This window comes from Amblyomma mixtum, chromosome 2 (genome assembly GCF_055824585.1).
Source record: "Amblyomma mixtum isolate Tamu chromosome 2, ASM5582458v1, whole genome shotgun sequence".
Lineage (NCBI taxonomy): Eukaryota > Metazoa > Arthropoda > Arachnida > Ixodida > Ixodidae > Amblyomma > Amblyomma mixtum.
Genome location: NC_143013.1, coordinates 143,493,045 through 143,507,531, shown reverse-complemented (window position 1 = coordinate 143,507,531; position 14,487 = coordinate 143,493,045). Strand labels below are relative to the sequence as shown.

Sequence of the window (14,487 nt, the reverse complement as noted above, 5' to 3'; positions counted from 1 at the left end):
CTAGGATTGCAAGTCGTACTGCAGTACCAGTTGTGGTTTGAGCATCTTGACTCTCTGTGGCTGCTCATACAGGGCCTCGGTAACTTCTTCATCAGAGGTCCAGTCTTGCATGACGTGGTCGCCAAACGCTTCACAGATGTTGTTCAGCGTACAGCAGGCGCGAATCACCAGTGGAGCAGTATCTAGGCTGCATTCCATCCTCTTCATGCAGAACCTAAATCGTGACTTCATTCTGCCAAACGCGTTCTCCACCACCCTTCTCGCCTTCGACAAGTGGTAGTTCAATCTCTTCATGTCGGCATCCAAGTGGGCGCTGTGGCTGAAGGGTTTCATTAAGTGGGCTGTGAGGGGAAACGCTTGATCGCAGAGGGTCAGTGGAGGCACAGCTGTTCCACTGATGACTACAGCTGGAGACTGAAATGTTGGCCCATCTATGAACTCGGCCAGCCGGGAGCGTTGGTAGATGTAGGCATCATGGCAGCGTCCTGGTGAGCCAACGTTCACGTACCGGAAGCAGTACCGGTGGTCTACCAAGGTGAGCAGCACAATGCTGTGCCTATGAAAAAAACAGCATTAAAAAATTCTTCATAAATCATGGACAAGCACAATGAGTTGTGAACTGAAGACTTTTGCATTAGCAAATTCCCCGTACGGAAATGTCATATCTGGTTTGATATGAAAAAATCCAGATATGAACAAATAGGGAATTGGGCATATAAGGTCTTATATGAATATACGGGCATATATAGCCTGATATGCCCAATTCCCTATATACCATTATCTGAATGGAACTCATATAAGGAAATATATGTATATATGGTCGTATATGTCCTGATATGCCCAATTCCCTATATATCCATATCATGACTGAACTCATATATGACAATATATGAATATATCTGGCATATATGCCTGATATGCCCAATTCCTTATATATTCATATATGGATTGAACTTATATATGGAAATATATGTATATATGGTCCTTATATAGCCAGATATGTCCTATCCTTATATGACCATATCTGATGGAGCCCATATATGGGATTTCTATATATGGTCTTTATATACCCAGATACGGCCAAATCCGTATATAGCCATATCTGCGAACAGTCATATATGGATGAATATACTTATATGGGCCATATATGGCCAAATATAGATAAATCTGTATATGTCCATATTTGGTTGGAGCTTATATATGGAGCTGGTTCTATATACGAACATATACTGACAGATCTGCACATAACCTTATATACTTTTGGTTAAATGTTGAAGGGAAATTTCCCCTAAGGCGGAGCAGACTTCCATTAAGTTATTAATTACTTATTCGCATCCATCCAAGCACAGTCATACACCATGTCCCCAGACCAGGACGAATCTTTCTACGAAAGAGCAAAAGTTTCTGTGGAAGCTGTGTCGGGTCCTTTTGTAGCCGTGTGACTGCTTGGCGGAATGAAAATGAGTGATTACTCCCTTATTAAAACCTTATAAGCTTTCATATGGAAATATATAATAAATGGCAGCCTATGTATATGTGCCCTCATACGGCGATATCTACCGAAGGAGACGGTACAAAAAACAAATTGAAGAAATCCAACGATTTGCGGCGCGCTTCATCTGCAATCTCTGCAAGCACCTAGGCTCCCCTTCTCCAATGTTGCAGGCTGCTACTTTAGAACAACACCAGCATCACAGCCAGTAAAACTTTTCTCATTCGAGTTCTGTACTGCTCGCTCTCAGTGACTGCCTGCAACAGCGACGCGGCCTTCTATCACATCTTGGAGACGCGTGGCGTCTCCAAACAGTGATGGAGGGCGGCCAAACAAAATATGTAATGAAATTAGCTACAACCATTGCAGAATGCTGTCATACATATGCCGTTATCGCCACATGCAGACGTAAGCGACTGTGCAGTACGTCCTTACCGCTACTACTTCATATATGTAATACAGCTTAAATTTTTGACGCAGATTTTTATTTTAAAACTTTGAGAGATACGTTGGTGCTGTGTAGGGGGGTTATACAGGATGGTTAACATTATGTAAGCGATAAACCTGATTTAATAGACGATTAATTAACTAACATTAACTAATGAACCTTTCATTTTGATTCTAAGGGGCAATATTATGTTGCCAAATTAAAGGCCGTCATCGTAAAAGGTGAGCCCAGTTTCTAACTTTTTTTTTAATTGGTATAGGGGTTTGAAATATCGAGCGCCAGATTTTGCGCATTTGAAAGCTCGCTGAGTTGGTTTACTCGCATTGAAAATGCATAAAACTGTCGGTCACTTTTTTTATGCATCAAACACGGACACCGTTTGTGTATTTTGTGATGTAGAAAAAGTTTCTTTGAATTCGGCGACGATACGACGCGCAGCGACGCGTTTATGAATATCCGAAGCGGACAAGGCAATTCATTGAGCTTGCAAGTGTGTATGTTCAGTATTTCGAACCACATTAACGATTACGAAAATTTAAAAGCTAAGGTTATCTTTCTTTACTGACGGCCTTCATTTTCGCGATACAGACTTACGCCCCAAAATCAAAATTATGAAAGCTGATTAGTTAAATATAATTAATCATTTTTCAGATTATTGAGCTCTATTACGCACATAATGCCCGTCTTGCTGTACGGTCCACCTTCACTGACCAAACCGACATCTCTCGCACTTTGTAATATAAAAATCTGTAAACGTTAAAAAATGTCATCCAATACATATCTCTAAGTGCTGCTTTAAATTGAAAAACCACTCGGTTTTATGCTGCTCTAAAGCTCCTGATAATCATATAGCATAGGTAACACAAGTAACACAATTACCACATAGAAATTGCGCAGGAAATTTTATTGGGGTACATTTAATGCTCTTGTGGTTCTATAGTTCTGTATGCTTCTTATCGTCGATGCTTTTCTTTCTCGCTCCTTATTTCGCTGAGTTTAGTGCCCACGGCCAGCAACAGCAGCTTTCCGGAGCTCCCGCCCCTTCTTGGTCGGCAGGGCCGTTGTGTAGGCTGCGTGGGAGATAATTTAGAGCAATCATGATATAAATCTGCGCAGAACTTGTGCACATGGCCACAGTAGCATAAGTTGAAGAATTATGCACTGAATCCGAGACACCCTACCGTAAAATCCATTGTGGGATATTAAAGGTGCCCTGCGACGTACATAAAGCATGGGTTCTTTAATCTTTGTATGCAGAGTAAGAGACATTGTGAGTCCTGAACGCGCAATGAGATCACCGAAATCATAATATTTGATATTTTAATCTTCGCTAGAAATGCTTGTTTCGAGCCGATGGTGTCGCAACGCGGCGGCCATTTGCGGCAGCGGAAATGAGGTGGCATCTAGATAGAGCGCTGCCTTTCTCATTGATTGGGCGTCCAGTTTGCATATTGTTCCTTCATACTTGTGAAATGAATCCAAAATATTATGTCTCTGAGTACTGAAAGCTTTTTCGCATGCCACAAAAACTGGAAAGAAGCAGGGAAAGCGAACGAAAACTAACAAGAATGCAGCTAGGGGCGACACTTTCCATTCCGCTTCAAACCTTCATGGCGGCCAGCGCTGTTCAAAAAACGTTGGCTCAGACCAGAAAGCGCGCGCGTCGAGACCGGCCGTGACCATACCAAGACGGCAGCGAAAAAAAAGCCAGTCGATACACCTTGCCCAAAATGTGAAGAGAAAGGCGGGACAGGAGACGGGAGTCGAGTTTGGGGGGGAGGGGGGCTACCGCTGACAGCCTTAGAGTCCGACTAAAAAAGAAACTTCGGGAAGCTTCCTTTGTCGTTAGTCCCCCCTGCCCTTACTACGGTGTCGCGTACACGGGGGGAAGACGCCGTCAAAATGCGCGGCTGTCTACAGCCCCGACAAAGCAACAACTGCATGCACGCTTCCGCTGTGTGGGCGCTAGGCGCGGTTCTGATTTGTAGCGCCCAATATCGGTACTGGGTGAGTGAAATGGGAGAGGGAAGTGCGTTTTCGTCTGAGCTTTTCATTTCGAATTTTTAGAGTGGAATAACTTTCGCTTGCATGCTCCGATTTCAATAATTCTTTTTGCTCTGGTCTCTGGAACGCATGATGAATCTATTTAATAATATTAACTGGTACAGAGCAAATCATCGCGATGCCCCTTTAAAAGCTTAGCCTCATGCTTTATTTTTTGGGCTTTACCATTAAAGTTTCCTGGCACAACCGCGAACGGAAACAGGTACACGCCAATTGTTTCTGAAACACGTTCGTTCGCACTAACCACCCGAAATAAAACGCGTACCAGCTCTTCATTCCACTGCTCCTGCTTAGCTGTCGAGCGCAAGCCTTGTGGCAAATGTAATGGGGCCATTGTAGCCTAATTGGATACGCAGAACGCAGCAATGCTGATCCCGTGTTAAAATAGAATTAGCACTATTACTTACGACAATGAAACGGGTTCAGTTCCTGATACGTGCATATGACAGAATCCATGATAGGTTGTTGTCTACGTCTCGTTACTGAGAAAATACATCCCTAACTAGCCCCGCAATGTGCTTAGCGAGGTTAGTCTATGTTTTTTGCGTTACACAATTCATATCATGCGCTTGAACTACCGCTGGCAGGAACGCAACTCGGTGGCGGTAAAAATTTAGCTACTGAAAAATGAGAGATTACTCTCCGACTGCACATAGAAATAAATCATGCATTATGATAGCATTTAGCTTAATTTATAGCCCTATCATCGAAAACTGCCGACGGCATTGACAAAGGTAACCAACAAAGCAATACGGGAAAAACAGTAAATGGTTGTTCACGCTTACCTGAAATATTGATGATTGCAGGTTCACAGAAACCTTGGTATTTCCCGCTCACTTGCACCCTGGATCCTTCCGATGGCTCATCATCCCATGCATACTTGGCGTAGGTCATTTTCACGACGTCAAAAGTGTCTTCTTCCTCAAAAAGCACAAGTGTGGCGCTGTACCATGATTTCAAAGGAAAAACAAGTGGATGCAACAACGGGTATAACCGGAAATTGCTCGCCCGGCACGAAAGTGCGTAGCACACTGCAGAGTCCGGCTTCTAGCTCTGTGCAACAGACGACAGTCAAGGGTGGCGCCACCAATGCCTTCCTTAGCAGATATCTGTGCATATCTGTGCATGTCAGATATCGGCACCTGCGCACGGGCGCTCGCGCGCGCGTCAGAAGCGGGGTCCGGTTTACAACAATGGGAGGGCCGCGGGGGCTGTCGGGGACTCTTTTTCTTCATGGCTTGAAGCTCTCCTCCCCTAAATTTTCTTGGAATACTTGCAGCTCCCCAACCATCTCTTGTTCACGGCTTGACATTTTTTTCAGTCGGCTCCCGAGGGAGAGCGAGCCAGCACCAGGAGCATGGAGGTTCATGCCACTTTTCGACGCCCGTCGCGGTGCGTGCTGGGCGCGCAGGCGCTTCGCGTGTATGCCTTGGAAGTGTCCATCGAGATGGGGCTTTATATCGCGTGTATCTTTATCAAAATAAATATAACTAACGATACACCTGCTGCGTCGTGTTTTCGGATCACTCTGTAGGACGTATTATGTAAACTGAAGCGAATAAATATTTCGTCCTATCTACATAAACCACAGAGAGGCTTGATTGAAACCTGTTATATTCGAAGTGATTGCTAAAGCGAATTTCGAAAATCGCTAGCTCTCTGCTCCTTGTGCTGGACACTGCGCAATGAATTCGACCATACATCACGTCAGATACATCACAAAGGTCCCAATCGCGTTTCCTAGAGATTGATACGATGCGCAGCTTGACGTTTGCATTCGCTCGCAGATTTAGCATCTGCTTGTTCCGCAGATTCGGCACCCCATGCGTGAGCGGTCTTCTCTTCTTGAATGCCTATACTAGCTGCCCGTTGTGGCACATAATCACGTCATTTTACATGTTTGTTGCTTTAGGACAGGGTAGATTACGGGAAAGTTTCAGCTGGTTATCAAAGGTAACGGCGCGCCTTCTCTATCAAATATGTAGCTAGTCAAACGGCAATTTCCGTTTTGGACAAATAGGTTTCATGTGTTTTTTGCACACATAAATGATGTTGTGAAGGTGCGGTTTCACAATTTATATTAAGAAATGATTAGCGGTACACCACAGCGGTTTCTGTATGCAAGTTATTCGGCCAAGCGGCCGTATAGTGTGGTGGAATTATCACCGTTAATTTCCTAACAAACCTCTTAAAATTCTAATTACTTGTTGAGGCTTAAGTGCTTGTTTTTGTGAAAACACAGGCAGTCATTGTGTTAGTGCGTTATCTTTGCCTGAATTTTTCAGAAAACGACGGCGTTCTGAGGTATCTTCAATGTCCGGTTAAATCGACGTGATTACGACCTGACTAGAGTGACCAAGGGCGCCAAACTTTTCCCTGGTGTGATGACCAGGTGCATCTCGTGATGTTTCTTCGATTTCTCTTGCCTAGAATGAAACAAAACACTTTTCAGCTTCTTCTAGTGCTCGTCGTCATGAACACACAAAAATCAGCAACAAATGCCTTCTACCAGGGAACAGCAGTTAGCATACTTCATTGGAAAAATTAGATCGCTGGTATATACTGTTTTGCATGCATTATTGCACGGATTGGGTCGGAAGTTTTTTTTTTGAGGGGGGGGGGGGGATTTGTGTGCGCTGTACTCCATTGCAGCACACAACAACATGTTGTAGTTCTTTAAGGAGAAGCAGAAGGCTGCAACGGCTATAAGAACCGAATTGCCTGATCTGAGGGTCGCTTTTCACTCCAAAGTTGAGAACGGGGATCGCCATCATCGTCATCCGTGATCAATTTTACAAGACAAAGAACCCTCCCATCGACCACCGATTAGCTGCTGTTGAATTCAGTCGGGCAGGGTGAGGCTACCCTTGTTTTTTGTCACATCTGCTCATCAGACATTCCATAAGCCTTGACTGTGACTCGCTGCCCTTGGAGTCCACTCTGCCACTCTAAACGCCGACCTTTGGTCGGCTCGTTACTTGGCCACCCTAAGCTCATTTTTCCGCATTTTGTTAGTGCTAAGATATGGATGACACCAGTTTGTTCAGTAATACTCTAATCGCTCCCCTTGACGTTATCGCTAGTATTTTCCTTGCCATGCCCAATGCGTGCTACACGGCTGCTTGAAATCCCGTCGAACCGATCGCCACTCGAGTCGACAGAGCTTTGCGGAAAATGGGAAAAAGATATCTTAGCGGAAAGTTGAGCACTCAGAGGCTCTTCGGCGTCCGGCCGACATTCGACGGTTTCAAATGCTTACGAAATGCGAACAGAGACCGCCCCTGTCATTGGCGGTGGCCGTTATCTTGCCTCAGAGCCGCGTCCCGCAACTGCTTCGGCCCTCTTGATTTCGACATCTGCTGCTGACTTGTTTCTTCTCCTCTTTGTTTAGCACACTGCTTGCGTTGACGCTAATTTAGTGCTTCAAGTTAATGACTCGTCATTCTGCATTTACAGCGTGTGCGTGAAATTTCAGCGGGAATACACAAATGTCGACTGCACTGCAGTACCACCGTTGCCTGTGATCGTTTGTATGGCATAAAACGCAAGCTATGTTAAATATTCTCTTTCTGATGCGCGGATTGTAACTATACTTGTTTACACAGCATGATCACTGCAAGAAGACCGGATGATTGCGACGAAACACTTGATAGCCGGAGAACTGGCGCTTCTCGGTCGTGGCAGATCCGCTTTCTTCCATACCACAAATACTCGGTGCTGAACTGCTTTATCCAGAAGCATGTTCGACGATTGATCGCATCAACGAAAAGGATCTCATTTGTTATCCACGAGGGGCGCCAGTGGTCGATTGTTGACGGCTCCCTAAAGCAATGCTCGGCATGCCGGGCGACACCGGCGCTTCCCGCTCGTTCTATTCGTCCTGCGATATAAGCAATCCTCCGCTAAGGGTTACAGTTTCCAAAACTTCACTTGTGACAATTTGCATTCGCCAAAACTTGTGTATTCACACTCCACAAAAGCCGAGACCACATACGCGAACAATGCGGACTAGCGCTTATTCGTCGAAAGCAAGGGTCTCATCGAAGCAGCTCATGACGGCGCTGGAGAGCTCGGAAAGCGCCGTGATATGTTCTGGTTGCGTGCACAATGGACTTCAATTCAAGAGACAAAAGCTATCTTTCTCTGATTTAGTATTTTTTGCGGTAATATGGGGAGTCATCATACTAAGAAGCAAACATAATGAGCGTGAGCGTCAGGTTCATTATAAGTAGGATCGGATGTACAATCCAGCCGGAATGAAACGCGAACACGCATATCGATCGCCTTCTTTTTCTACATTGCAGAGAGGTATTCACTTGCAGCCAGTTTAAAAATATATACTTCGGTAGACCCTTCACCCAGACACAGGAATCAGGCTAGTTCTGCACGACAGCTGAAAGTAGACAGGCAAAATATTTTGTTTTGTTCCCATGCGCTGTTCGCTTGCCTTGCTGTAGACGGAACAAAGTGGGCTTAACTGTTAACATGTGACCAGTAAATAATTTACATTGCATTTTTTTTTCACATGGTGTTTCGAATAGGGTTTTAATAGCCGAACGACAGCTGTGGTGTCGAAGTTAGGTATAGGCTCCATGCGCTGCAGTTTGGCGAGCACGAGTGACGTCATCTGGGTAACAGGGAAGAGGGAGGGGGAGGGGGGGGGGAGGTGGACGTCGCTCTCTCGTTCAGTTTGCAGTCAGCTAGGAGAGCGCCAAGATATTACCTCCGAAAGCGAAAACAAACTTCGGTAATTATGGGTGGCTCGACCTGCTGCTGTGTTTATATATCGAAGATAAAATTTCATCTCTTTCTATGGAGACAGTCTATTTTGGAACTAAATTCATGAGAGCAAAATGGGAACGGATTTACATAGTCTGGGGTGTTTTCTATGAGCCATCACTGGTAGGAGTCCTAGGAGTTGCTTTGTTTCTTTGTGTAAAGAGAAGGTTTTTTGGGGCGTTCTTGGAGCGGGCATCTGTAGTTTCAGACTACGGTTTTTTATACATCTGTGTGGTTCAGCGGGTTAGGGCAGTTTTTTTTACATGCGTGCGTGCGCGTTGTGGGTACGATGTCGTTTTTCTGTGTGTGCTTACGTAGTTTTTCACGATGTTTCGCTTATAAGTTTTTCTGTATTGATTTTTATCACGTTGCATAGAGCGGTTTAAAATTCTTATATTGATATTGGTGAATTCCCGCCATGTAAAACCTTTTTCTGGATCAGTAGAAAGAAAACTAGAAAGTGCATTACATTTTGTAAAGTAATTTATTGCATGTCACATCGCTAAACCCTTCCTGAAGTTTACCATCACAATGCGATACACCACGGCAAAATTCCTTTGCTGTCCCTAATTGCTGTCCCCTAAGACCTGAGTAAATACCTAACACAAAAGTCCTGTAACATACTCAGCAAGAAATGCTTAGACTTTTTGTTTCCTTACACCCATGCTTCTCTGAGCGGGATACATCTACATAAAGCAAAGCAGTGTTCATCCTGAAGACATCCAGTATATAGCACTACCATTGTCTGTGTATAGTAACGATGCTTTTTTCGCAATTCCAGCCGACCATGTTAGGTATGCGGCTGATTTCATTATGTGAGTCAATTAGACACCTGTTCTTCAAACTGTAAGGGCACTTAAAGGAGTATGGACACCTAACTTTTGGATGCGTGTTTTCTTCTTTGCATGCATGAGGCATTATTATACATGGAGTACCACGTGGTGTTCCTACAACTGCTAAATAATTTGTTATCGATTTTTTCTCTTGCTGTTTAAATTTCAATAACTTAACTATGAGTGGGACGTCAATGAGTGAGGCACGAAAAACTGCAATATAATCCCTGCGTCCTCGTTTTAATTCACTACAATGCTAAAGGCAGTCAACCAGCTTCGCTATCCGGACTTGTAATGTATCCGGAATGTAAAACAGCGATTATATTGCACTTTTTTTATGCCTGCTGGTCATTTCCGAAATTCTGTGTGGGCACGTCGCCGGCGGAGCGCATGGAGTCAGCAACGCCTCGACTGGTACCCGCGTGCTGCTCGCGCTGCTGACACTCTTTCTTTCATTGTGAACACGTGCCTTCCTGCTCGTGGGTGCACAAAAGAGGGGTTGCCGCTCGTTGTGAGTCATGACTGGAATGCCGCGACGTTGAGAGAGTGGAGAAACGTATTGCTGTCTCGGGTGCTGCCAAAATAGTTCTCACAACATCAACGGCCAAGAGCAGCCCGTGCAACTCTATAGATTTCCTGGACATATGTCCCACATTCCTGGAAAAAAAATTCAATATTCAAAATTTGTCACCACCTGCCAAGGAAATTTTGGAGGTAATGGTGAATCTTATCGATGTGTAGCAAAATCTTGCAGAACTTTTCCATCGCTCGCATCGAGCGATAACAAAAACATTAATAGCAAGACAAAAAAAAAACAATGCAATTATGTCGACGGGAAGTTGGTGTAGTGAAATCTTCCATTCTATTTTCCATTCTAGTGCATTCTATTTGCTTCCTTTAAATATGTGCTTTGCATTTTGAATAAAATCAGTAACCTGTCTTGTGTGTGTGTGTTTCGCGCAACTGCCATGTCTGATGAAATCTTCGAGTGTACAAAAAAAAATACGTTCATGCACTTTTTCCCATTCAAGAATAGGTTTTCCCCGGAATTGCTGTCTGTGAAATGATTGAGAACGAGAGACGGCAAGCCTGGATAACTTCTTTGCGCAAGCTGAAGTAGGCGGTTTTCTCTTGCTAAATTGGTTTGGTATGTTGCGCGTGTATATTATTTCTGACGAATTTTCATTGTAATTCACTAAGCATGCAGTGTTTAGTCGTAGAGCTCGCGCTAACGAAACTATTTTTTTTTTGCCATTAAAGCCCTCCGCCGGTTAGGTAATGCAAACAAATATTTTGGAGGCTGACATCAACAGCTGCGTTAGGCAGACGCGTGTGAGGCAAGGTCAGTGATCGCCTCATTGTTCCTTTGTGTGACGCCCGGCTCAATTTCCGAAGTTATTTTGCTAGATGTAAAAAATGTCTCAAAGTAAAAGTAGTAAAGATATTAGCTTGCACATGAGTGAGCATTTGAATATAAGAGATGGCTTTGCAAATAAATTGTTTTGGGAATGCACGTGCGCTGCAATCGGCATTAAATTTAATGTAGCTACCACTGCGTAGTGATCGACCAAACTATAGCATTTTTTCTGTTAGCCGTAAGCGAGCAGCTGGTAAGCGAATTTCGCGCGTATTTTCGTTTTTCTTTTCAGCCTCGAATATTTTCATTTTACGTCCAAATAAACACATACTCGTTATTATTCAGCGAAAAACGTAAAGAAATTCCAACTATTTGGCAAAAAAAGTTGCGTACATCGAACTGCTCAGCTACCCAAAAAAATTTGGGTATTTTGCGAAAATGTCCCGGCCACAAAAAAAAGGTATTAGGCTCGAATTACACGTCTTAAATGAACTTGCCAATTACTTGCGACACACATTTCGCCGAAACGGTAACGGCGGTTTCGTCAACAATCTGCTCCACGAAGTGGACCTGATGCACTGTCAGTTCTCTCTTTTTTTTTTCAGGTTCGGCGCAGAAAAAAAAATCGCTGACCACTCTTTCTTGGAACCTGCACCTAAGAGGGTACTGTCGCGATAGAAAGAAATGCGAACAGCGCGGCGCCTAATTCGAACGCAAGTACGCTACAGACATGAATTCCAATTTCGCAGTGCGTAGGCAACATGCTGTTCACATTATTTTCTATCGCCCTTGTACATTTTCCTAATCCTCTTAATCTCGTCAGCGTTCTAGCACGAAGGAAAAAGCAAGCGTCAGCGCAAACAGATTTCCAGCTAGTCCAACACGTGCAAAGTATGTGCGGAACTGGTTTTTTTCAAGAGAAAGGGCGTTACGCGCAACTTCTCAATGGGAGGGGTGACAGGTCTGTCCGGTCAATTGTGGTGAGTCGCGGGAGACGGTGCTATGGTGCTTTTCACTCGCGCTTGCAACGCCCCTCTGCAAAGCTCTGGTTCCCTCGGTACCCTCTGCGTGCCTTTCGGAGCGAAAGAAAGGGGGAAAGTGACACGGACCTGGACTACCCACCCTCCAGCTGCCTTCTGAGCACCGCCGAAGGCGGCAATGTGTCGCTTTTCTGCTATTCTGGGCGGGTCTCGAAGGTCTGCTTTTTCACCGCCTCAGCAACGCCATCTCTCGCTCAGTAGGGTAAGGAACATTTTGCCGTGAGTGGTGGCTGACCGTGGACACAGCGGCGACACATTTATTACGCAAATAAGGGATGTCTTGCGTTCCCGTGACGGTCGGTCTCAGAACTGGCATCTGAATATCGGCCGGCAGGGGAGGTTGGATTATCAAGGGAAGAAAAAGTTGAGGCGAAAAGAAACAGACCAACGCGCATAGTATCAAGAACTATTTGCAGAAGATTTTTTACAAACTGTTCAGCTTGGCACAACAGTCGGAGTAGAATGGCGAGCTTGGTCAGTACACCACGGAGACTCGGTGGCGCGGAAAAGGCGATAGGTAAAAGATTTGCGTGTAGCTGTGGAGTTTTTCTCGTCTGCATTGTAAACGTTTTGCTGGCAACTATAGATAGATGAATTTACAGACATTTTGTATTTTTTCTCTGATAATTATACTAGAGCGTTTTAATCTTCATCCCTGTGCCGCAAGGAGCGATGTGTTATTTACGCTCCTGGACAAGAAATGGCTGTATGCTGCAGCGGTTTTGCAAACGTTTGTTGTACGGCATTACCGTAAACAATTAATGCAGATTTCCCAGTCCTTCAGAACGACATAGTTTTGGGGAACAGCGCCCAAAGAAGGAACGTACACCGCACCACCGGCTTGATGGTTTGAGTATTCATCACGTTTGCGAAGGGGCTGAGTTCGATCCCCAAGCGGTTGTTGTACGTTCGGGACTCTATAATCTATCTATGTTCCGAAAAACTATGATTTCGATCGCAACCGACTCGCTGGACTTGTAATCCACTTATTTAGACCCAGTCAGGAAGGTTCAGTTCGTCAGGAAGGTTCGAAGTCCACCCAAGATAGAAAGCGCGTATATGCATGTATAAGTGCATTTAAATCATAGAAAAGTTGAAGGTGATTTATAGCACTGTACTTTAATTCACCTTAATTAAACACCGCTATGTAATAGCGGTCTAACTTGATTGAAGCCTCAATCATACAAAGCTTAGTACCTTGTTGTGCGGTGTGTTTCACCATCTTAATTGACCAACAATATCATGTTTGACACAAAGTTAATTATTTAAGTTCGGAAGTATATGGCACAAGCATCCCATATATGAGGTAGGATATGTTCCATATCTGCGAGATTGTTTCCATATACGGATTTGAAGGTCCCCATATAAAGAAAGAGCATCTATATAAGGACGCAAATACGACTATATATAACAGTATATGGCACTATATAAGGTACCTTATGGCCGTATCTGCCCGTATTTGTGGTCTTATACGCCCATATATAGCAGTATATAGCGGCATATCAGGTTTCCCATGGTCATATCTGGCCGTATATACGAGCATATATGGACCTATTTAACTTTATATGATCCCATATATGAGTATATACAGCCATATATAAAATATATCTGGCCCATATCTGCCATTTTCGTAAGGGTCGTACTATTGCAATGCTGCCTTTATGGCTGCAACACGTAAGCTCTACATTTATTTATTTATTTATTTGAACATACTCCAGGCCCTTTTCGGGCCCATGCAGGAGTGATTACAATGCATCATTGATCAAACAGAGTAAAAACAAAAATTCAAAAATACAGAGATGTTCTCTGACCCAAACACAAAAAGACCAGGAGAGAATTAAACAGAAAAGTCAATTTTTTCGATATAATTAAGAAATAGTTCCACGGACGTACACTTCACCGCATCTTCAGGCAATTTATTCCAATATGATATAGCATCTGGAAACAGGGAGTACCTGTGGATATTTACACGGCTGACTGGTTGACGAAGTGTTTTACTATGGTTTGTTCTAGACGAGTGTTTGAATGGCGGGTGTAAGTATTGTGAATTGGCTATTTTGAAGTGACCGTGAAGAAGTTGGAACAAAAACTTTAATCTTGAAATGATTCTTCTCTGTGACAGGCTTTGTAAATTTGCCTGAACTATTAGACTGGTAGCGCTAGTTTGACGTGAATACTTTGAATAGACGAACCTCACTGCTAGTTTTTGGATGCGCTCTAATTTGTTGATTAAACTTTTTTGATGGGGGCTCCAGACTATATCCGCATATTCTAGGGTAGGTCTTATAAGAGTTTTATAGGCACTGAGTTTAATATGGGCCGGCGTGTAACGGAGCTTTCTCCTTAAATAATGTAATTTACCTTCAGCTTTAGAGCAAATGGATTTGATGTAGGGCTCCCAACGCAGGTTAGATGTTAGGATGAGCCCCAGATACTTCACCTGATCATATTTTTTAACCCAAGTATGAGATAAC

The 14,487-nt window shown here is 43.9% G+C and overlaps 1 protein-coding gene across 1 annotated transcript; it reads right to left on the bottom strand.

The window, feature by feature from the left end:
* Nucleotides 1-4,898, bottom strand: LOC149361120 (uncharacterized). The gene is made up of 2 exons (XM_089568000.1): nucleotides 4,885-4,898; nucleotides 1-556 (listed from the first exon to the last, which is right to left on the bottom strand). Exons 1-2 carry the CDS (start codon nucleotides 4,896-4,898, stop codon nucleotides 1-3), a joined length of 570 nt encoding a protein of 189 aa, XP_089424126.1.
* Between the last annotated feature and the right edge of the window lie 9,589 nt (nucleotides 4,899-14,487).